Source organism: Belonocnema kinseyi, chromosome 7 (assembly GCF_010883055.1).
Source record: "Belonocnema kinseyi isolate 2016_QV_RU_SX_M_011 chromosome 7, B_treatae_v1, whole genome shotgun sequence".
Taxonomy (NCBI): domain Eukaryota; kingdom Metazoa; phylum Arthropoda; class Insecta; order Hymenoptera; family Cynipidae; genus Belonocnema; species Belonocnema kinseyi.
The window spans coordinates 106,396,716-106,423,193 of NC_046663.1; the positions used below are offsets into that span (position 1 = coordinate 106,396,716).

At 33.0% G+C, this 26,478-nt stretch overlaps 1 protein-coding gene across 1 annotated transcript in view; it reads right to left on the reverse strand.

Moving 5' to 3' along the window:
- The window catches only part of LOC117176934, a 53,484-nt gene that overhangs the window by 12,248 nt on the left and 14,758 nt on the right, over nucleotides 1-26,478 (reverse strand). The window contains exons 2-3 of the mRNA XM_033367334.1: nucleotides 21,668-21,862; nucleotides 18,891-19,168 (exon numbers count right to left, since the gene is read on the reverse strand). Of these exons, the coding sequence (XP_033223225.1) occupies nucleotides 18,891-19,168; nucleotides 21,668-21,862 (473 nt within the window). The remainder of the gene's footprint in view (nucleotides 1-18,890; nucleotides 19,169-21,667; nucleotides 21,863-26,478) is intronic.

Consider the following 26,478-nt stretch of genomic DNA (forward strand, 5'->3'; position numbering starts at 1 on the left):
CTCATTATTTCCATCGACGACGGTATGTTTGTCTGTCATTTCTTTTGTGAAAGGCCTTTGAAAAAGTGATTTCTTAGTCAAGTTCAAATCTTCTGCGCTTAGAGTTAGCCCGTTCTGAGAAGCGCGCTATATGAGTCAACGGTGTTGAGTCATATTGTCATTGTTTTGGCTAAACATGTTACTGACCACTTCTTCATGCGTGTTTCGTATACAGACAACGCTTGTGTCGCTAAAGCTACTAGGATTGGTTCTATTCGCTGATCATGGGCGCTTAGCGTTCGGCCCTCTGGCGAAGGGTACACTGTTATTATCGATGTGCGCACTAGTCACTAATGTTACTTTAGATACCATTTCTGTCTTTAAAAAGTAATTGCTTGGTCAAGTTCAAATCTTGGGCGCTTAGCGTTTGATCGTTTCGAGAAGCGCGCAATATAACTCATGGGTTTGGCTAAACATATTACTGACTACTTTGTGATGCGTGATTCTTATAGTGACATCGCTTTTGTCGCTAAAGTTACTAGGATTGGTTTTATTCGCTGATCTTGAGCGCTTAGCGTTCAACCCTCTTTCGAAGGGTAGAATGTTATTAACGGTATATACGCACTAGTTACTAATGTTACTTTGGGTACCATTTCTGCCTTTAAAAAAGTGATGAATTAGTCAAGTTAAAATCCTGGGCGCTTAGCATTTGATCGTTTTGAGAAGCGCGCTATATGAGTCAACGGTGTAGGCGAAACTATGACAGACCACGATCTGAACCGTGATTTCTATGTTGACATCGCTTTTGTAAGCAAGTCTGTTGTAATTCGTTTTATTCACTGATCTTGAGTGCTTAGCGCCGCAGAGCGCTAAAACTGTCCATTTTTTGGATTTTTTTACGGATATTTCATCCGGCACTTATAACTTTAAAAACTACAAAGTTTCAGCTAAATCCACCGAAAGCCATTTTCCCATAGATTTAGTGCGGGGTCCTTTGAACATTGTTTATCAAAGCATAATAGTTTTCTTCGAAATGCAAACTCTTATCGAGAAATTCAAGCAATACAAACAGATAATGTAATGTAGAATATTGAAAATGACATATATAATGTATAAAGATATATAATGTAGAATATTGGAAAATTGAAGTTTAGTAAAATACAAAGTTGTAAAAATATTAATATATGGAAGCCCAGATAATAATGGAAGCCCAGATCTGGGCCCTGTCGGATAGGGCGTTTCATTTACGGTCTGGCGCTAGACAGGAGAGTACTCAAGCATGAACAAACACAAGCGGAGCGGGCTGTAATGATATAGTTCCCACACACGGTCAGCCCCAAAATCGGCGCTATAGTAGAGTTTCACTGTACTGGCATTGCCTTAAATATACGGATTATTTTAAATTATACATTTCGATATCTATTTCTACTCTGGATCGATTGCTGCGTTGGGTACAACATGGATTAGCTCTCAAGCCTGGTAAAAGAAAAGGCAATTGTCACAGGGCCCTCAACTTTACCCTCTTCTGAGAAACCAGCAACCCTACCAACATTACAAGTTGATTGACTATGCATCTCCTTCGTAGAGTCGGTTTCGTATCTGAGTCTCATACTAAATCAAAGGTTTTCTTGGACGGAGTTGATATGTGGAATATCTAGGTAAACTTTTCGAATCCTTCAGTAACTGAATAGGAACAAACATTACCTTCCCACCTTCACCCGAGTTCTCCTCGTAAAAAGCCTCGTCCTTCGGATTTGCGATTGCAGCTGTTTAGTGTATGAAGACATCACTGATAATCCTAATTTTCAAACTCGAGCGTTTGTTCAATGCATATTTTGGGTATATCGAGGCGTCCTAACGGTAGGGTGCCAACGCACGCGACACGACTTGACGGTACTTAACCAAAACTAAAAGTAATAAAAAACTAACCGAGAAGCTAGCGCTAGAAAGTCATGCTCGCGCAATTGAGCAAGATAATGCTAGAAGATGGTCAAAACTAAAAGGTGCTCACTCACTTCATCAAATCATGAAAGTTCTATCTCGGGCGAGCAGAGCATGAAGGTTGCCACTTCTCTCGTTTAGATTATAAGCGAGAAGTGGCACCTTCATGCTTTACTCGCCCGAGATAGCACTTTAATGTTTTGATGGAATGAGCGAGCATCTTCTATTTTTCGCCAACTTCTAGCTCCATCTTGTCCAATTCCGTGATCTAAAACTTTCTAGTTCTTACTTCTTGGTTAGCTTTGTATTGTTTATATTTTTGGTAAAGTATGATCTAGTCGATCGCGTGCATTGGCATCCTATCGTTAGGCCGCCTCGATATGTAAAATATTCCTAAAAGTGACAACATAATACATTACAGAGAAAAAGCTGCATTTTTTATTGTAGCCAAGAGAAGACAATTCTTTATGGCTAACTTGATATACTCAATAATAAAAAATTAGCCTCCTGAGTATCTTTACAACTTTTCCCATTTTGTAGACAAAACAATTTGTTTGAGAAACTTTTTTCTGTGACAAACATTTTTGTGATAGTTGTTGGTCTTAGGAACAAATTAATGTCTAGTTAACAAAATGCTCGATCACGAGGTCACTTTAAGCATGACATTTTCAAACATGTATATGAAATCAGTAATTCCACATTAGAAATAATCCATTGGTAGGGCATACTTTAAATTTGAATTAAAATATATCTTGTAAAATCCGATTCACTATACTATCTGACCCTTACATGTTATTAACTTAATCTCAATCATATTCTTTTTAAAGATTATTTCCTTCACCGTTTGTTTCTTCTTCAATACAGCCACAGCGATTTTAGACTACCAACAAATTTATTTCATTTTATCTTATTTTATTTGCCCTTTGAAACTCTTTACTAATTCTACCTATATTTAACATTCCTCGATCAGTGCTTGTTATAAATTATATACTTTTAGGGTTTCGTAGCCATGGGATGAAATCCTTATGGTTTTGGCCGGGCGTCTGTCCGTTTGTCGTACTTATTTCAAATGAGGGGAAGTGATTATAGGGGAAATGAGTGGAAGTGATAGAAGGGAAATAAAAAAACAGAATAAAATAAAATTAAGAAAATAAATACAAACTGAATGCTGTAAAGGAATTTTCCATAATTTTGAGCTTTTTTTAAAATAAATATAAATAAGATAAATATAAAATCAAATTAATAGAATCAATAAGAATTTGAAAAATAAGCATTTTTAAAGAAAGGTACAACTAGGTTAAAAAATTTTGCACTTTGTGAATATTCAAATTTGAATAATTACCGCTAGAACTTAAACTTAAACTTAAACCTTTGAACTTTCATCAACATTTTCTAAGGTAAAGTCAGCCAGAAAAATACTGCAATTTCAGTGAGCAGTCCCTGATTTCGCAATGTAATTTCACTACTTGAAATTGATAGATTAATTCTTAAAATTAGGGAAAATTTAATGACTGAGAAATTAATGAACCCCGAATAAAATTTCACTGATCTCAAAATCTCAAAAAACTTAAAAATCTCTGTTTGTCAGATTGATTATGCTACCGGATATAAAAATTGGTAACTAGAATAAGTGTGATTGACCCTTACTATTATCGGGAATAGGTGTGTGTAAACAGTTTTTTGAATTTCCGTCGCGTGTAGTTGACACTCTGACCCTGGCGGAAATCTATTCATGTCGGTCTTTTCCATGGGTCAAATGCGCTCTGGGCGGTCCAAACTTTTCCCACCAATATATAATTATTACCCAAACGTATTTTTAGATCTTTTAATTGGGCGTGGATTATTTCCGTGTAAAATTAGTATTATAAATTAAAACTCAGAATCAGTGCTCATTTCGCAAGATTACACTCAGTTAAAGTTCGCTGACAATTCAGTCGTTTTCCACTTAAGCTTTAAAAACTTTTTCTAATGAAAAATCAGTGAATAGCAAACCGCGATTGCGGTGAATTTTTACTGATATGCAGTAGACTTTCCTTCTTGGAAATCTAAAGAATTAGACATTAAATCTGATAGTCAAATTCCACTGATGGGTTTTCTTGAACCCTGGACATTTGGAACTTTCATATATTTCTTTTGTCAATTCGTTTACTAATTACAGTCATTTTAACTAATTTGTTTCCTTAAGCTTACAAAATGACCTTGTTAACAATTTGACGACCAAATGAATTAGTAGAATATCAGGAAAAACAGCGATTCAGTAGATCAGTTTGCTTGGAATATCAACTGTTACATTTTTCGGTCAGAATTAAAATTTTTTTACTTTAAAATTCAACTATTTGATTAAAAGTTTAAGTGCTTTGTTAAAAATTCATTTTTGCAGAAAAAGATTCATTTTTATAGGTAGAAATTTATTTTTTTGGTTCAGAGCGCTCATTTTTCGTTAAAAATTCGTAGTTTTGGTTGAATTGATCTATATGAAATTTAAAACAAAAATATATTTTGTTTTAAATATCGTCTATTAAATTTTTCGTTGAGAATTCACCTTTTTCGATCGAAAATTGTATTATTTGGTTAAAATATAATTATTTTGTTTGAAAACTCAACTATTACATTTTTCATCAAAAATGCATCAATTTTGTTTGAAATACAAACATTTGATTGAAATATTAGGAATTTGAAGCGTTTCAATTTTAATGCAATATTAGTACAGGTATTAATTTGATTAAAAAGAATTTTTCTCCGCTTTTCGTTAAAAATCTTCTTATTTCCCCTATTTATGAAGGATTTTGTCCTGTGAAGCCTGTTTACTCCTTTAAGATGTTTTTGATTTGCAACTAAAGAATTGATTTATTTTTTGGGTTTAGTTCACAATTAAACAGTTATCGGCTTTTTCTCTGTCGACGATGTTCCTTAAATCCACAAAATTAGCAAATAAATCGTTTAGTAATTTGTTAAAAAATTTGTATCATCAAAAATAATCTCTTTCAAAGCATCTTGTTTTCTAATTTCTTGAATTTCTGTTTATGATATTTTTTTGATAAATCGAAACCTCGTAAAAATAGGGTGAAAAGGTTCAAATTGGTTCAAAATTCTCGATTTTGGGAGTTTTAAGGAATTTTTCAAATGTATACTAATTCTGATTGAGAGAGCACCGTATATGTATAATGGTCTATATGTATAATAAATTTATTTAACTACGGATTTTGCAGATACTATTAGTTAAATGGAATCTAGTGAAATAGAGTTTTCAAGTGGTACATTATTTCTTAATGCTTTGTGCGTTTTATGTGAACTTGGCTTTATGTACTTCTGCTTCCTTATTTTCGTTTTCAGTTTACTGGGACGGCAGTGATTGATTGTCCCGTCACTAGCAGGGCGGGAGCCTAACAAAAGTAACAAAGCGTTACTCCGCGCTTTTCGGTAAAGTTGAATTGCTTGCGTTTTCTTTGCGTTCACCCGTCACGCCCTAGTGTTAATTTTATCTTTCTCTAGCTCTACAAGGATTTATTCAATTGCGAAATGAACGCCAAATCGTGACGAAGCGAACAATTCAATTCAATAAGTGATATGAAACGCAGAAGGCTTGACTCACCAAATCTGCGGCTTTTAGTTTTTTTCTTCATTTTATTAATGGATTCGGAAAACGACAGTTATCCTTATCATCTTTCAAAAAATAAGATGCAACTACTTTAGCAAAATGCATGTAAACAAAATTAAAAGAATTATGCTTATTGAGGAATATGTAATTTATTTTCCCGAGAATTTTCTCAAAGGAGCAGCATTATATGAAAGGTATCGAAAAAGCCATCACCACTTGTCATTCAGAAACGCGTCTTTCTACTTGAGAATTCAAGAGTCGACGATTCGTTGCTTTTATCGGGCTTCGCGACGTGTGGCTTCACTGAAAACTTTTTATTTAAAATGAGTTTTTTAACTCTAGTTAAAGGAAATAGATAAAAAGGCAAAATGTGCACAATTAAAGAGGCAATGATTAATTTGGTGCTTTACGTTGAAATTTGAATCCAGCTACTTGTATTATATTATATTTGACCCTTCAAGCAAAATCACATTAACGTTCTCAAAAAATTAAAAATTAAAAATTATTTTGCCATCTATGAAAAAATGATCAACTATGAAAAATATATAAGGGTGTACACTAATTTTTAAAATTTTTTGAAAAAAATGAAATTAGTAGTTTTATTTTACAACTAAGGCATCTCAATATTATGTGTGTACATTTTGTTTTTTATTTTAGGCGCTTATTAAATGAAATCGATGACAATATTTGGAATTAAAAGGGAGAAGGGCTTTATATTCATGATGTATTTCTGAGGTTGTGGGATTTTCTGTAATGATCTGTGACAAAGAAGAAGGGCGGAAAGAAGATTCAAAATAGCGTAACATAGTGTTTGAACGGCCTTTTATCCAGTTATCATTCTAAAGTCTCCATGTGATTTTTAAACGAGTTAATATTAAGAAACCTGAGAGCATATTCGTACCACTGATGGTATGAGCAAATTTTTATTAGACAAATGAATATCTGCGTCCTTGAAAAATATGCTTCTTTAGTATAATTAGACATTATATAATTATTTAGAACTCTGAATTCTTGATTTATTACTTATGTAGAGCTTATACAAATTTTTAAAGAAGATGACAAAGGTGTCGGATCACGATTTGTTTAAATGGATGATAGGGTATTTTGATACTTGCACGGGATTCATGAGGAAAATGAAAAAGTAGAAAACGTGCGTGATTCTCTCCCTCTTACTATTATTTAACTTCCTAAATAAATTCCCCATATTTCCCAGGACCACATGATATTTTCATCAAAAATTCATTTAAAAACACCTATAATTCATTTCCAAAGAACCCAGAAAAAAAGTTTTGCGGGAGACCATCAAATCGGGAATAAGATGGGAGCACCTTCTCCTTATTCCTGGTTTGGAGAAAGATCGCGAGGATATAATGATATCCAGGAATGTGTTATAGAGTGAGCGAGTGGGTAATCGTTAAACGATTGGCTGCAGCCACCGGCTCCGGCAGAGGCGACCCTCGGCCCGTATCCTCCGTTTAACTCCCCCAAGTCGGTGGTAGCTACCCCCATCTCACTACTCGGCTTGGCGTGTCCCATGCCTCATGCCATTCGCGCCGCACCGCTCCCCATAGCCGTGCCTAGTGGAGGTGGCGCCATCTGGCGCACTTTAATAAAAGACGATCGATTATGACGTCGGCCTCAGAACTACCCCTCAAAAGAGAGGGCCGGGGGTGTTCTGAAAGCACCAAAGTGGCGGCGGGGTGGTGTACGTGGAGGTGGTGGCCAAGTCGGTGGCGGAGGTACAGGAGGTGCAACAGAAATACCAAAGAGGGGGTAACGTTCGCGGGATGGCGGGGCGGTTCCAACATAAAAACTCCGTCGGAGCTCTGTGAACGAAGGGCGAATTGGTCCGCTCTGCATCCCATGATGTGTAAAAGGAAGGGATTTATATGTAAATATTAAAAGTAGAGGCTCTTTATTTATTGCTTTATTTAACTTTATTGTTGCAACCTAATATGTGCAATAAGGTGGGTCATAAATGCAAAATCATCAAAATCGAAATTGGAACTATATAGAAAATTAGTGTATTAGGACTCTGGAAAAATATAATTATTTTGACGAGAACTAATGAATGTCTTCAATTTCCACGATAGCAAAATATGCTTTAAAAATTGTTCTTTGCATAGTTTTGATATTTTTGTTCCAAATTCGATTATTATGATTTTGCTTCTTCAGCTCACCCTAATGTCAAAGGAATTTTTTGGAGTTAGATTGTTGGACCCAGTTCAAAATTCTATATGGGGCTGTCCCGGTATATTATTATCAGTCATGGAAGCATTTTTTTAAATGAAATCAGTGATCTAATGGAACTGTGATTATTATTTATAAACTTTTTCTTAGAATGACGATAGTTACAGCCCGATTTGAAAGCATTTTTGCTAGAATTGGACTTTGTTGTTCAAGATTGAAAATTGAAAATAATCAAATTTGAAGTTTTCATTATTATTTTTTGTATAATATTATATATAATAAAACTGAATGGTTTTACTTTTTTTGGATTTAAACTCCTGCGTTTCATTTTGAATGTAGTGTAATATTTTTTACTAAAATAGAATAATTCAATCTATAAATGCATGTAGCCTAATAAAGATATATTCAATTATTTTTTTACTTGAAGCATTTAACAAGTGGAGAGATATTTACCAAAATTTAAAGTTTTGGAATTTTTCGATTTTTAGACTTAATTTTTTTTCGTCTCATGTAAGCTTGCGTTGAACAGAGCCAGACAAATTTAGCTTTTTTTGACTTAATTTAAAATAGATGTATTTTTTAACAGTAATTTTCAACTTGTTTAAAATTAAGCAGTCAAAATTGTATATTTTACATCTGAAAAACTTTCAAAATTGTACAATATAAAAATAAAAAATGTTAAGCTTCCAGCCTTTGAGATGGAAAGCATTTGTAATTAAATAATTTTTTATCAAACATCTTCAAAATTGAATCGATTAAGTTCGAAGGACACCCTCACAAATTAGAAGCATTGAAAATAAAATTTTTTATTTTCTAGCTAGAAACCTAAGCATTAAAAACTCAAAATTCAATCGAGGATTTAAAAATTGACCAATTTCAAAATGTATGTCAAGTTTGAAGTCAATGATTTTTTTTTTGATTAAATGAAAAATTTAAAGTTTTCAAAACATTGGAATAAACAAATTTCTTTGACAAGATTGTAAATTTTCCAAGTTGGTGTAATAAAAACTGTATTAAATAAAAAAAAGGATTTAAAAAGTGTTTCCATTCCAAAGAGAAACATTTGAGGCAAATATTTAGGCTGAGATCATATATAATATTAAGAAATAAGAAAATTTCAGTTTTTAGACCACTATGTAAGGTGAAAAATAAAATTTGTTACAACATGTTAATGATTTTTTGTTGTTCGTTATCAAAGCGGAAATTTCGTTGTTTCAGACTATTATGCAGGAAGCTTTTACTTTAGTTTAAAACGTAGATAAATATTTGTAATGACCCGTTGAATGCAACGAGTGGAGTTGTCAACAAATTAAAAAGATTGTTTAGATTTCAACACTGTAAGGGTAGAAGCATGAAGGAAAAGCGTTCGTTTGCCTTTTAATACCAGCTGACGCTGTATGAGCGTTTTTATTTGCAAGCATTTTTCCCTACAATTCGAAGCTATAGTACTATAAAAGTAGATAGAAATTAAATCGAAAAGATTGTTTATTGAAGGCCCTGTATAGTATTATGGAATTTTCCGTAAAAGTAACCGGTAGAATATAGCACTAGAACTAGTTTTATGGAATTTTCCGTATAGCTAGCCGTGTCTTACCGATGTTGACGTAACGGTAGGCAGTTGGTTTATTAAATTGATAAAAGTTTGAAGATAGTTCGTTCATTGAAATAATTTATCTTCTGTTTTTTTTTGTGTAATGACCGATCACTGATGTCGCTTCCGAAAACATGAATAATTACTTAAAACCTATATCCCTCTCTTAAAATACTTTAAAATATTTTCATTTTGCAAGAGTGGCATGCCAAGTGTCAGAAATGTTTCCTTGTTTGAGGGTGACTTTTCATACGCGCAAAACTGGATATTCAAGCGTTAACATGACAAAGAGGGAATCCATATTTATCGTTATAGCAGACGGCGTGACGGTTTATGGATAAGGTTACACTTTAAGTATAAGAGATCGAGAATCGACGCTATATAGGGAAATGGGGCTCACTCAGCTGAATAATTTCAAAATTCACAATCTGCCGACATTCCACTCATCTACTTACATACAGAGTATCGTTCCCCTTCTTTAAAAAAAAACAGATTTTATGAGATCTGAAAATTCGCTCTATAACTTCAAAATGAAAGTTACTGCTATAAATAAATGATACCTAAAATACATACTATCCACAAGACTTTTTTAAATAAAATATTACAAATTAAGAGATTTAATTGTAATTTAATGAATTTAGTAAAAGATAAAACTGTCAAACATTTTCGCAATTGACCATTCTCAGTGTCCCTTACTAGATTTCGAGCAGAAAACTTGTTTCGCGTACCTATAAGAGATTAAAGTTGATCCACAAAGGAGAAATCTAAATGCATACCCGAGTATTGTATATTCATGGTTTCTTAGCTACTCCCGCCATCTCGAGGGTCCACGATCTCGTCTCAAAGTAAAATCCATAATGCATGAAGGTCCATGGTAAAGTCGAAGCTTAATCCACAAGATATTATATTCATGTTATGCTCTGCTAGCGCCAGGCTTTGTTTTTAATATCTACGCCAGATTATGCCGCGACTGCCGTCGCTAAGCGAGACAAGTACGTCACACCATCCTTCTCCATATTTTCAATTTCCATCAAAGATAAATCAAAACTCAATAAATCAAAATTCATTATTTTTGCATCAATGTCTTAAATTTTCTTATAAATATCCCGATCTTCAATTTTAGGTAAAGACGTTTCTTTTAAAATTTTTGTTTCAAGGCCTAACCTGTCCTTTTTTACTGAAACTAAATATTACACATTTGAAATATAAGTGCAATAGTCAATTTGTGTCGATGATTTGAAAAGTATCTTTATTGGATCTATAAATTGTGCAAATAGAGTGAGTGGGGAAGTGCTTGTATAACGGGCTCCTCTGAAAGGGAAGCTAAGGCAAACTCGAATAGTACCCAGCTAATGGGTACAAATTGATTTGACTGATGGAATCCAGGAAACTCTATATCCACTGAAATACAAACCTAATGGTCGATCTATCTAAAGTGTCAGAGTCAGGTCCGTGAGAATACCAACCCTGCATTTTCAGCAGAAGTCCACTACTGGACACTGGCCATGGCATGAATCCTCCTCCAGATTTTTGATCTCCTAACATCATATTACCTTGGATCAAACTAATATAAAAACTAAAATCTAACAATTATCCTGAAGAGGAATTTAATTAGGATTTTTTTCTATGACACTTCCGAAAAATTGACTAATTTCAAATTTATTTTTAAAATTGCTATTTTCAATCGTTAGTCCACTGATATTAATAAGGATCTTAAAAATTTGTAAAAAATTGTTAACGTAGCAAGTAAGCTAGAACTTGAGTCCAGGTGTCTCCATTGACTTTCCAATAAAATACAAATCCTTTTTCAAACATATAGAATAAAAAAATTGGTATAAATAGAATTTTTTCTTTATAGTTCAAATTTTTAATCAGAAGAATTAAATAGAAACCATTTAAACATGTTTGCATATGTTAAATATTAAATTCACATATTAAATATGTTCTCTTTTTAATGAATATTATTTGGCGTTAGAATTTGTCGTTTGAAATTTTAATGATCAAATTCATCACTTTGGTATTATAATATACTTTGTATTAACAAATTCTAACAAATAGTTGTATAATTTGATTAGATATTATTTATTCCATGATTATTTAATTATTTATTTATGGTTGTAAAATATTTGATGTCAAGTTTCCCATCAGGAAGGACAAAGTTCAGTCTCAGACTCAGCAGTACATCTAGGCAAATGTGATTTTGCGTTGAATTTCTCGGCGACATTGTATATGCATATCTAGAATATCTATAATGCTGCAAATAAGTCAATGAAACTAACTTCTCTTTGTTTAAAAAAATACAGTATGTGCAAATTAACCAACAACGATATTTTTCCTTTCAAAAACTTTAAAAGGTACAGACACTACCAATTTAAACGCGTTTAATTGAAAGCCTTGGTTCGACTCTAAATACATTTCCCTAGGCTTCTTCATTAGTACGGCAGAACTGAGAGACCTGGATTCGAGTTCCAGCGTAAGCACAGCGGAAAAATTGTGTCATGGATTTTTAACATTATTAGGCTATTTGTCCCTGACCGCAGAAAGAGTGTTTCCTTCGATTGTAAATAAGCCATCAAATCTCGGAAAAAGGATCCCCTTTATTTAACTATTCCTTGTGAATAACTTAAATTTTCAAGAAAGAAAGTGTATAGAGGAGTTAGCATTTTTGGAAAGTTTATATCACAAAGTTTATTCGTTACTTTTCACAGATCATCGAATGTTAGAATTGACCATAATAATTATTCCTGTCTAAAGTATCACGCAAATTAAGACTTTCATTGTAAGTATATTGCGGCTGTTATAAATTTAGGTTCATCTTTTGATTTTAATTTGGGACAAGACTGGAAGTCCGAACCGGATTATAAGAAACTTAATTCGAAAAAACAGCTTTTCCAAGTTGCCGGAAGGAAAAGGCAGTTTTTTGTATCACGAATTAAGAGTAGGAACGTGATCCTGACAAGCTGCCATCCCAGTGTTAACGTGAACTGACGTAACGTCGGCTTGGATTACTTAAAAGACAACAAACCCTCAGGGCTTTTAACCATTCTTCCTTTCTTTAATTATGCCAACTTTACAGCGCCCTGAGATTATTTTACTTTTAATCCTCTGGCGATAAAGAGTTGTGCGAACGACGTTTCCGGAAATCCATTGTTTCACAATTTAAGTGAAGAAAAAAATCCCTTTGGATAAAAGTAGACGTAATTAAAATTGTAACAAGTTAATACTTTCTTCAAAGAGTGTTGTGATACAGTGTGATTCAGTATTCAGTATTCAGTAATTGAAAAAAAAACCTCAGAACCAGAAACAGGTTTTAAAAACACTCAGCAACAATTAGGATCAACCCCTATCAATGGTTAGTAATAACCATTAGCCTTGCTAATTAACAAATATTAGCAACACACAATAACATCCCTCAGAAACGCTTAAATTCGATTCCAAGCAACGGCTAATAAAACATTACACTAGTTAATATTAATTCCCAGCAAAGGCTTAAAAAACCCTCCGAAATGGTCAGTAACCTACAGCAATGCATAACAAGTCCTAACAACAGTCTATAATACCTAGTATTATTTAATATCATATTTCATCATCTTTTGAAAACAACTATTATCAGTGGTCAATAAAAATCATCAGCATAGATCAATAACAACCCCAAGCAGCAACAGCTAATATCAATACCTTGAAAATAGTTATTAACAATTTGTAGAAAAAGGTCATAACAACCATTAACACAACTCAATAACAACTTTTAGCAATAGTATGAGCTAAAGAGAATAATCCCTGGCAATAATTAATAAATATGACCAAAAACGGTTAATAAAAACTCTCGCAGCAATGGTAATCCTTATTAATGCTCAATAATAATCCTCAGCAATAGAAAATGAAAACCCTTGGAAATAGTTAATACTGACACATTAAATAATAACTTTTAGCATATATCAATAATGATGAATTCCTAAAATCATTCAATATAACAAATTCTAGTAACAGTTAATACCAATAAAAAATAATGTCAGTAACAATTTTCAGTAACAATTTCTAGCAAAGGAAATTAAAATCAGTTAAATCTAGCCCCAGGCCAAAAGTAATTAACAACCATTATCAACAATCAATAGCAACATTTAGCAACAGAAAATAATCAAACCTAATAGCAAAGGTCAATAACAACTCTTAGAATAGGTCACTGAAATCCATTAGCGAAGGTTGATAACAATGAGCAAACTTTTATCAAATAAGTTTTTTTTTAATTTATATCTAGCCTTAATCTACTGAATTAAATACCAACATTACAAAGGGCCATCAACAAAGTTCCCTACATCCAAATGTGAACTTTTGCTGTTACACATGATGTTTTCACTGCCTTCTATGGGCTACGTCTTATTTTGAATAATGATTTAAAAAATTCGGATTATTAATTCCCAGTAATGTGACCACGATGTACTTTAATCGATAGGGAAGGTTTAAATTTATTATTGAATTTGACGTTTGATAATGATTTCATTGTTTTTTAATAAGGTTTTCGTCGGTGTTTAATCTAAAGGTGAATGCTTTCGAAACGATGGAAGAAAGAGGGTTCTTTTTACTAATAAATTCGCATCGCCGGTTTACGAGGGTAAATATGACACGAGAAGAAAGGGAGAAGGAGATGATTAAGAGAGAGGGTGAGTTTAGTCGCCATCACTAATTACTTTAGTCATTCCCCTCCCGACCACGACTTTGGTTCCCCTCGCCATAAGCTCTGGTGATGCTCGAACTCGTACATAAGTGAAAAGGCATCTTCAAAGTACAGCCCTATCAAAGATTATATTGTTAGCATTATCTCAATACCTCTAAGACAAGAGGATTTAGTTAAATCTAAACATTTTTTACATTATCATATATTTTATGCAATGCCAATCTTTACATTCGTCGACTTTTTACGAATTTGGCAAAAGGAATTATGAATTTAAGATAGCTCTAAAAAATCAAGCCCTAGTTGAAATGATAACCTAAAAAAGGGATTGGAGATACACAAAATCCCAAGGTGTTAAATTTCGATCCAAAAGTGAATCTAATCATCGTAAAATGGAAAAACAATTCACACAGTGGGAGTTAGTAAGTATATTTAATGTAAATTTGTTTAAAAAATTGTTTGTTTTGGATAGTGACATTTGCACACAAAATATTAAGGATTCAAGAAGGTTGGTGGTTGATATAGAGCAAAGGACAGAAGATGACTGGTAAGCTGACAAAGGTGGCAAGAGGGTGGGTTGGAGGGATATCCTCATGTATAATTCACACCTCAGCGCCATGGCTCGGCTGCCATTGGTCGAAGCACACTCTGTCGTTGGTTTTATGACAAACCTAAGGACACGTGATGTCGATGGCTACCCATTGCCAGAGTACGCAACTGTCAACATTATTTCCTATTTCAAAATCGATTCACAAATCAAAAGACTTCTTTATATTTTCCTCATCAAAACAATTTTAATAAAACACAGAAGAAAAATAAATTTATCTCAAAAATTTTTTTTTAAGAAGACCTTATTTTTCCCAATTCAAAGTTGAATAGACCTCAATTTAAATAATCTTTACCATTTCAGAAATATGTATCACACTTTTGTAGAAAAGGTTTTCATTATACTGCAATTTTACAATCATTTAGAAAATTAGAATGTGCAATATTAAAAAATAAAGTTCTCACGAAAAAGATTTATATGTCATGCGTTGAGAAAAAGTTTCTTAGTTAACATCTGAAAACGACGCGTCTGTTTGGTTATTAATAATATGACGGGAATATATCAATTGTAATTGGTTTATATGTACGGTTTGTGGGTTTCGCATCAATACAAGTTTATAATGCAGACGTGACGAAATACTGGTATAGGTGCAAATGGACCGAACACATAATACGCCCGGTTGGGGTTAATCGAGCGAAGCCAGTTCATTAATTGCATACATTCCGCGCTGCCAGACCGAGCTGACTGCGACGCTAATGAAACTAAATGCATCCTGCAATGGCAGCGAGTTAGTTTCATTCGATTTCACGGAAACTGACCATGATGAAAATAATGATAATTGTACGAGACATTAATATCTCGTTGTCAGCTTTATTTTGAGTCGTCAGTTTGGAACAGTTTTATTCAACATGGTTTTATTTGATAGAAACAGCCTTATAAACTAAATAATTTTGTATTATTTGGTCCTCTGAATTTCTTATTCGGATTCAAATCATATAAAATTCTAATGTAATACCCATACTAGCAATTTAAGATGAAATTAGATAATGTCATGTTTATTGTAATGGAAATAAATAACCAATTTTGAATGTAACATTCCGACCAAATGGCGCAGTGGCAAGTAGAGTAAGCCATTACGTCGGATAATAATGGTTTTATGGTCAACTATGTGCCAAAGTATGACTTTAGGTGTTTCTAGTTTGATTTCAAATCGTTTCCTAATAGTCAAAAAAGAACCCACATTTTAAACATTTATATCACGAGAGTGAGATGCGATTAAATGAAACAATAATTAGGAAAAGAAAGAAGTATCTCTGAAGGGTAAACAATATCTATTTCAAAATAAAAAAATACGCTGTCCATCTCATTACAAAATTAAAAAAAAAATTTATCGGATGCTTAAGTTTTAAAAATCAAATCTTCAGAAATAAACAATTAATGTGCTTTTATTTGCAATATTTTCTTCTAATTGCTAAATATTGAAGATTTAAATTTTTTATTGCAGAACCATTATAAAAGCTTTTAGCTTTTTATAAATTTATAAAATTCTGAAGGGTTCAATCTCAGAATCTTTGAAATTTACATTTTGAATTAAATTTTAGGTTCGGGTTTCGGGTTTATAATCTTGCCTGAAAAAATGCAAGTTCGAATTAAAATCGCCCAAAATTGTTCGAAAATTTTCGGTAATTAAATATAAGTTACCATAATTTAAGGACAAATTCTAATGGGAAACTAAACAACTTCACGGAGAAAAATGGATGTTCAAACGTAACATCCAGTTTTTCAGGTTTCACATATTCTATGTTTAACTATAGGACAACAATCTAAATGTTTGAAGTTAGCATCTGTATATATTAAAAAGTGAGATGTTACTCTGGAACATCCAAAATATTTAACTGAAATATCCGAGATATTCCATGTATGGTTATGTCAAATAACGGCTGTAAATATTTGAGGAGTTTACTTATTTCTAGTATCAAGGAATTAATTGATAACTTATTTGTGTATTTAAAATGAAACTTTAATGTTCTGACAAGAACGAAAAACCTATAAAGGATGTAAAATGTCGATCAGATGACACATGCAGTCAAGTTCATGTTATATGTAATATTTTAAATTCAAAATAAAAAATGAAAACGGGGTAAGTAAGCGAAAAACGAATGATTTGTAATGTGCATTTAAAATTCTATCTATTTTATGTTATTTGAACTCAAATTTGATTTTAAACTTATAAGCATTTTGTCAAATGTGTTCATGTCAATATAATGATATAACTTGCAATTTAAAACACCCTGACAACATTTGTAGACGTGTTTTTTACTATTGGCATAGTACCGCCCCGGTCGTGCAGCCAACTTTCTACCCGTACTGGGCGAACCACTGGCTGTCTGTACTGGTAGGCAGTACTGGGCCAGTACTGCGCCGGTGGTGAACTCCGGCACACTACCGACATTTCCACCTGGGACAGCGCTGTCAGCACGTAGGCTCATATTTAATCGATGCATCGATTTGCGATATATGGAGAGATGAGTCTATTTGAATTTTTGAGGATTTTGATTTATTATTATTTTCTGTTAAAATAGACCACCCATGTATAGTTTCTCAAAAGAGTTACTGCAGAGTATTAACCCCATACTCAATTTAGAGGATATATTCACGTTGTGCGAAGTCGGTCGATCATTCTGTTTATTTCATAGTTCCTTAACACATAGTAATTTAGTGTAAGAAGAATTCAATAATAATAAATATGCACGTAAACTAGTGATTATCATGAAACCTTTCTAATGGTAAGATTTTCTTTTTTCTTCAGTCATCATCAAAATTATTAGTATGGTGAGAAATAAGGCAATGCTTAGTATTACGTTTTTATTATTATCTAAAATACTAATTAATATAACTGAGGGGGTAATTTTAAGTTTAAAAGTTAAATATCTCTCCTGGAAAGTTTCTAAACTGCAGAGAGATTCATACTCGGCACAAATTATATATACACTTAAACTTGGATGAGAAGAAAATTGGTAAGAGCCTTCCGAGATTTGTCCCCGCGCGGCGGTTTCGGATGAGAGAACCAGTCAAGGGCTGTCCCGTGTTCAGTAATACGTAAAAAACAGTAACATATATGAAGAGAAATCGTTGAACCCTAACAGCCTAACTGGATAACTGCGTCACGTTGCGCCGGTTTAATTTCAGTGTTCAGGCGGCCCTGATGTTAACGTTTGGAGAGCCCGCTTGTGAGCCGAAGGTCAGAAATAAAACGGGATTTAAATCCAAGTTTCAGTGTAGTCTCATAAACAGCGTTGACAGCATATGATCCCGAAGAAAGGGACCTTAGGGTTCAAAATCGTTTTTCATTTTTTTCGATGCTATTGATAGTTTTTCAATATATCTTTCATAACAAAAAAGAATTAAATTTTTCTCTGTAAAATTGGATTTGTTATTGAAATGCAAAGTGAGGAGTTAATTGGCTATTTCGAAGCGTGCAGTCCGCCCGTGAAATCCAGTCCCATCACTGTCTACCCATCTTTCTGTTCTGTGTCCGTGTTACTCAAGAACTCGCCTGACCTGCTGAACGCGGAGCGAGATGTGGACTTTCCTTGTGGACAGTCATATATAGACTCATAAAGAATGATGGCGTCGATTTGCAATTTCAAAGATAACTTGTTCAGTTTCACATAATTTTACATGATATAAAGTAATATTTAAACTTATTGTATAGATAGGGTATTCTACCAAAAAAAAGAATGAAAAAAATTCCTGGACAGAAAAGAGATTCAGCTTCATTTCCTAACCTCAAGAAATTCCTAATCATTTCCCATTTTTGCGTCTAGCCACTATCCTGATTATGAAGGCAAAAAATTATTCAGATGCAAAAAGGTCCTTGTTTGAAATTACCTCTTCCATATGTAAGTTATGACTATCAGAAAATGATGTCCATAAAACCAAACATAATAATCCAAAGGTAATTACTTCCACCTTGGTGGAAACTCGTGTGATATACAATAATGCGTATATAGATGGAGAGCTAGATTACGTGTACGTGCTCAGTGAAACCCGATGTGCGAGCATTAGTCTCTATCAATCTAGTGAATGGAGTAGAGCTAAACGCCTGCAGAGCTCACTGGGGTTTCGTACTTCGTTAACCCGACAATTAGTGCTCTAATAAGGTCATTAAATGCCATATATTCTGCTTACTATAACGTGAAATACTTGCTTATGATACAACCAGACAAAGACGTGTTATTTAATTTAATATTTCACTATTACAGTACCATATATTTTAAATTTTGTTTTCGTTGAAAAAAAAGAAACAGTAAATAATATTGATATGTATATTGTATATTATGAGAATTGAATCAAGCATATTTGAACTGACCTGTGAGTCCTTGAGGCCAAGTTTTTCAGCAAGCTTCTTGCGATCAGGTTTGCTAATGTATTTTTGATGCTGGAATCTTTTTTCGAGTCCCCTTCTTTGCAAGTCAGAAAATACCGCTCTCCTCATCATCCCTCTTCGCGGTTTTCCACGAGGACAACCTGACCAAGGAAATCCTATTGCCATACCAGCCAGGTCACTCAATCCAGCTTGCATTGATCCTGGAAATGCAGCTCCACCTCCTGAAGCTCCAATTTGGCTTCCAGAACCCGGATTCGGACCTTCAAAAAATTGCAAGAAATCTTCCGATTAAATTGGAGAAATTCTTGTTTTTTATCAAAAATATAGTACAGTAGAACCTCGCTCATCTGAGCCCGCTTCATCCGAGTTCGCGATTATCCGAGCCTTATGCATTATTCATGCATATGAACTTGTCTTAACCAACCAGCCCTGGCGGACCGAATGAACGGAAAGGATACGCTACAGCGTACACTTATAGTATCTACATGTGATTTTGCGTTGAATTTCTCGGCGACATTGTATATGCATATCTAGAATATCTATAATGCTGCAAATAAGTCAATGAAACTAACTTCTCTTTGTTTAAAAAAATACAGTATGTGCAAATTAACCAACAACGATATTTTTCCAGAAAAAACTGAAGGTTCACTAAAGTTGCAGCTCGATTAAAAGTTGGTATCATTTAGAACTTGAGTTCCAATAGATACCTGTAGAGAGCCAAAAGCGTTCCTTTAGCGAGCAGTTGAGAAGAACATGGAGGCGTATTCACAAACCAACCGCTTGCAAAGTATGGCTAGTAAGTTGGGTAGCGATTTATAGTTATCGGCCGATGACTTGAGACGAAAAGTTTCTTGTATATGAATATGCCTTTATGTTTACAACTTTGCTACATAACCTGCAAATGATATTTATCAAGTTTGTCTATTTTAATTGCAGTAATATTTTGTACTTTAATTATCTTCATTAAGTTATGTTTATCAGAGTTTGATTTAAGAGTGTGCTTCAAGGTAAAAATGATGTTATTGATTAAACAAATTGGCAAAGTGCGCAAAGCGGAAAATAGGTTCTTTATGAATAGGCTCAATTACAACTAGGATTCTTTGTAGCACCAGCTGAGATATCATTTGGAGCTTATTTATCGTTTTGGGTTCTTTTGCAGCAAGTTGGGTTCATTTTTTATGCATCTCCTTTGGAACGAAAACTGGGTTCTAATGGAAACCCCAGTTTTTTCTGTGATCATGAAACCATAACTTAGCAACAAAAAAACAGTAAGAGGAATCATTAATTTATTGCGATTCGGATTCTACGTTAAATTTTACGTGAGAAGGTCACTGAATAATTGCAATAGTTTTTTTGAGCATTGAAAAATACAAAAAATACAATACCTGCCATTAACATAGGCTGAAGGCGACTTTAAGGGCATCTTTTTTTAGTAGTAGCATGCATTATAAGGGCAAATGTAGCAGAGTCCGAATCGCAACAGGTTAAATGCCCATCTTTCTGATTTTTAAAGTTTTTTTACATGAATCGGAAGGGATATTATGTGGATAGTATAAGAGTACGCTGTAGCATATCCTTTCCAATCATTCGGTCTGCCAGGGAGAGTAGATCTTTCTAAACTTCTGCTCTGACTGGTTAATAATCTAAATACACTCTACGTTACGAACTGAGTGGATCACTCATAAATAAAGATGCATCATGAAAAATGTAATATAAACTATTTAGAAGGTTTTCTTAAAACAAGTAATTGTACAAATTGAATATTTAAATAAGTATACTTTTAGTTTTTATACTGAGACTTTTTTTAAATTTTAAATTCAGTTTTATCCGAGTTTCCCGATTATCCAAGTTAAAGCCGGTCCACAATAGCTCGGATAAGCGAGGATCCACTTTACACACATCTTTAGTTTTGTAACTACCAATATTATTTACTATAGTAAAGTTTGCATATAATAATATTGTCAACCGGAGTAATTATGGATCAAATTTTATGCTCTATAATTCAGTACATTTTTCTTATTTTGCAATGAGTTTCTTCACAGTCTTAGGATATACAGTAAAATCCTAGCAAGAAAAAAATTTTCTATGGAGTAATGACCCGATCCATATTTACCGCGCAGTGGCTCGTAACTAATCCAGTTGAGGATACGGTAATTTTATTTCTCTCAATGTTAGTATAATTGATCAGCCATTTGAAACCGCAATTTCTAAACGAAACTGGAAGCTAATGAAGAACGGACAATTGAGTTTGCAGGTTGGTATCTGACCGATATTGCCAAGCCGAGCATGACGATATTATCTGCTCCGATGATATTTGCACGCACTTGTTGCATGCGTACATTTTGCTTGTGGCGGTTCATGTACATAATATGGTAGTGCTTCCAGTGCACTTCATATGCACTCCATGTCCCATACGATTCTACCTGCAACAAGATATCCGACATACCTACTCCATTCGCGCTCACGTGTGCTGCTCTCGACTCAACATTGCCAACGTGTCATATTTATAACTCCATTGATCGAATTCAATGGATTTTTTCACTCATAAAGTCACTCATGGTCACATTTCACTAACTTCAAGAGAGTTGAGAGTATTTTTTATTCGCTGAGTAATTGTCTTTTAGAATAATGGTTAATGTTTAGGCTATTTGATAAATTGGTACTTCTATTTGTATTGCTTAGATTGTGTTTGCATTTTTGCAATAAACACTATTTTTTGAAAGAATAGAATATAAATATTGGGAAAATCTAGTTCTCACCTGTTAGAAAGGAATTCCGACACAAAAACGGCTGCATCAGGTGATGTTGAGGAGGAGGTTGACTCGAATGTGAAGGATGATGTGGATGATAAGCAGCTGGCCTTGCTATTGGTTTTGCTATATTATAGCTTGCCGAATTTTGATAGTTTTGGAATATCATTGGTATTGCTACTGCTGGGATAACTGGAAAATGTTCTGGAAAAAATAATAGAACTGTTTAATAAAGAACATTTATATGAATGCTAAATTGAGCATGGGCATCAGCTCAAAATTAATCATAAAAGATTACATTTAAATATCGTATTCATATTTTCTAAGTACAAGAAAAAAATATTAAATTCTCAAATAAATCGAGAGGAGAGAAATGCCGTTAACAAAACTTTAATCAGTACTCGAAATTTATTAGCTCAATCATAATTAGTCACCATCAACACGAGGAACGTGATGTATCCCATCCACAGTTCAAGCACAGAAAATGTTCATGATCTAAATTTGGTTAGGTGTCACGTATTCTCTTAAAGTTTTATAATTCGGATTTTTGTTTACTTTAGCTGTAAAAGATTTTTACGTAAAAAATGTATTAATTTTTAAATATTAAGATTCGATTATTTGTGTAGCTTAAAGATTCTGAATGATGGTATGTCTTGCTGTGACGCGTAATTCAAGCTAACACCCCCGAATTTCAACCCTCTTGAAATGCTTGAGGCGTTTCTGACCTACCGCCAATGCACGCTTCATCACCTCCCAAAGAGTAAATACTCAGGTATATACTATAGAGTATCATACCCTCGGGATCTTCTTCAAATTTTAAAAGTAACATTTAATAAGCCCTCTTTTACATCAAATGAAAACGTGTTTTTAGAAAAGTACAGAAAAATACAAGTTATTCTGAATAATTTTAAAGAATTTTCCAAAGTCGATACCAAACACCTATTTGTTTCTTTCGATTTAAATATACCAGATATATCTTTATTCAATAATGAAATAATTCAGTGAAAAAATCTTTTTTTAATTTAGGTATAACAAATAATATTTTTAAATACATTAAGGAACATGAAAACGCATCGTAGATCATTTACAACACGATAGGCAGTAGTTCTCATAATCAATAAAACCTGTCGCCTCTCATAAAACACAACCGAACCGTCAACGAGAAACCATTACACTATAACTGTTTCGTAACTACCGCTATATTTTCTTTTTATAGTTTATAAACGTCCCAACAGTTTCACGCGTTTCATATCGATTTGATGTTCTTCAAATTCTTTAGATTTGTCCTGTTTTACTAAACTATACAAATTTACCGTAAACATCTTCTGTAAATCTGAGTTATAATAAAAAGTGAGCCACATATTATAAGTTACAATAAATTAAACCAATATGAAAATTGTAATTTTTTGTACAAATTTGTTTAAAGTTTTCTAGTTCCAGTGAAATTTTTTGTTTTAAGCAGAATTATTTTTTTATTTTTTACAATTTTTAACGGTTTTTTATTAAACAATGAAAAATTACAAAAATTTACATGCTATAAACGGAAATTTATTGCTAGAATTCGACCAATTTTAGAAAAATTTATTATTTATTGAGATTTAGAGATTCAAGTTTAAATAATAAAGTATTAAACAGACAAATAATATCAACCCATAAGAAAGTATATTAATTCTAAATTTGAATTATTTTCAATTAAAGTATCCAAAAGTAAAATATATTATATTCCATCTTTTTTAAGCTTGTATCAATTGAAACAATTGAAGTTGAACAATTTTAAGTTCTGGGAAGAACTACGAAGTTACGCGTAACTCCCAAGTACTTTACGTCTATTACATTTAAATTGCTTTAATATACGTAGAATTCCCCCCTCCCCCACACACTCTTCATGGAATTTAAGATTTCTCCGTAAATTATTTATATAAAGTATGTAAAAAACTTAGGGTGGTTCTCAAAAAATTCCAAATCTCGAAGAAGTTTTCGAAATCATAAAATCCCTAATTAGAAGATTTAAAAATTAATCTTTTTAAAACTTAATATAAAAAAAGAAACTATTTTCCATCATAAATGTATAGAAAATTTAAGGATTGAATTGAATTTAGGGATTGAAATTATATTATTAGTGTTGTCTTATGCAAGCAGAAAGATTATGTATGTAAGAAAAGTTTAAAACTTACGAAAAATAATTGTTTTAAGAATAGTTTTTGTAATTGAAATTTTTGTTACCGTCGCTTGTTATCAATTTTCAAAAAATGGTTGAATTTTCATAAGCATGGCTTACTTTTTCGGCGAAAACATTACCTACAAGTATACTGATTTCAAGTTTCAAGCCATTAAAAATAATGTTTTTGATTTTAAATTACATCATCAGTAGCATTCCTTTGATTCTTAAAATTATACATAAACTATTTAGTTCAACGACCTGATTTTTGTCATGATACTATATATCCCTGAACTTTAAGGTCGTGACTACGGAATAATTTAAAGTTGAAGCTTTCACTAAGGCCATGTAACTGTCACGTGACCAGTGCTTTTAAACGAAACTACCCATCCAGTAACCATTTCAATTAATTTTATATACCAGACAGACGTTCATATTGTTTTACTTTACTTCTGTCTGGCACGGAAAATTGATTAAGAGTTGTTATTTTGTAAGTAAGTTCGTTTAAAATAATTGTTCACGTGACTGTTTGGTACATTTCCTTAAGCGAGAATTAGAAAATTGTTCGATATTCACATTTAAAAATTGTTGTTTCATCGAAACTGAATAACGAATGAAATTCTTAAAAACAATGTGAAATTTTCAAAATAAGATTTGACATTAAGCACATGACAATTTTAAGCATTTTAAATAGAATAATTCAAAATTTAAACATTTAGTCTTAGACAATATCAAATTTTATGTTTCAAATTCGTAAAATAGGTACTTAAGAAATAAAAATATATAAGATGCTTGAATTTTAATTACAAATTTTATAAATTAACAATTTATACGAAAAAAAGAAAAACACATCGTGCCAAATTGTACACTACAGTCTATCTGAAGATTTTTTTATCTTTTTTTTTTAAGTCAAGCTGATTTTCAATATGATTTTGTATTACACTGTAAGCTTGTCTCGATTGAATTCGGATGGGGTCACTGCATTAAATGGAGAGCAATTATTATTAGCATTAGGGGCTGCTTTTACTATCAACCCAATAATAATATAAATAATAACAAATTCAAAAAAATTCACTGGTGCGAAAAGTACTTCGTTGTCGTCACTATTCATATTTAAAAAAAATTAATATTCAAATTGGACCCATAAATGTCAAGATTGACGATAAACTGCTTATTTATGGACTTTCTATACCACATAAATAAACTTCCCCCCGAAAAATCATATATGCTCAAAAAATGTATCTGGTCATTTGAAATCCTTGGAGCTTACATCCAACTGATCGGAGGATCAAGAGCAATAGTGAAAAATAATAATTCATAAACTCTTCTCATCGTGGAAAAAATAGTAGGCAGACGGGTCTAAGTCACCCTTATCCCATCCATAATAATGAAAAAGCCTAAGGGGGTTGGTCGAAAGACTATTTTTAAAATTTTTTCTCAGTCTCTCTTTCCACCTCCTTTTCCGCCACGCCCATCGACGCGTGAAAAAGTGACGTGTTTGAAAATAATAAAATAATGGAGCTTAGTCCAAGGGTTTGCTTTGCGTTTGGCCAGACAATGCCCGACAATGGCCTATACACGGCGTCCTATTGTGCGAGAGACCCCATAAAATACTCATCGCCTTTTATCGTTGTTTTCGTAGCGAACCAATCAGAAATCGGCCGCGAAACGCGTAGGCTAATAACGACTTGGGCTCCAACGGAAACACTAAATGGGAATCGCTATTTTATATCTAACCCCCATGTGAAATTAAGCTCGAGCAAGTATGTGGCATGTTGTTACAGTTGTAGCCTTTTGGGGCGGCTTAGCGTTTTTTTTCCTAGACGAAGATAGGTGGTTATTCTTAAGGCTTAGGGGATGGCTGTAATATTAACTAGATACTGCGGCAGGTTCGTTTTGAATAGAACTACTGCTTCTCATCGACCTTTAGGGTGATCCTTGATATTTACTTTTTTTTTAAACGGAAAGCTTTTCAATTGATTTTTTGAAAAGTGGTCCATTAGGGTCATGAAAATAAATTAAAATTTCCTGCTACAGACTCATTGCTCTTTATACTCATTGACTTATTACTTATTAATAGACTCCTATTTTATTCATTTCAAGTAAAAACGCCAGAAATAAGATTTAGAGTCAGCAAAAATGAATGCTCTTTTTTTTTAATTTTATCAATCAGCAAGCTGTTATTTTCAATTTAAAATATTTTCTTTTATGCAGAAAATCGTCTAATTTTTACTTATAATTGGGACTTCAGCGTTATTCTCAACATAATTAAGACAAAAAATACAATTAGTTAATTTGAACTAATAGTGGAAAATTCGCAGTATGTCTGTGAAGAGGATTTTTTCATCCTTTCTAGCAATGTATTTTTTAGTGGTCTAGTAAATTTAAGTGATTTTTTTAGGGCAACATAAATAGAGCTGCTGGTGAAGTTCATTATAAAATCGATTTATATGTTTCAGGAGAATATGAAGTTAAAATCTTGTACATTTTAATTCTTGTTATTACTCCAGCTCTCGCTTTCAGTCATCCCGTTATCGGTGTTCTTAGGACTGTTGGCTCACGCAGTTTCTGAGGGGAGTAGGGCAAGTGTGGTTGTGAAAAAATCTATATATACATATATATATATATATATATATAGACAGATAGACGGATAGATGGATGG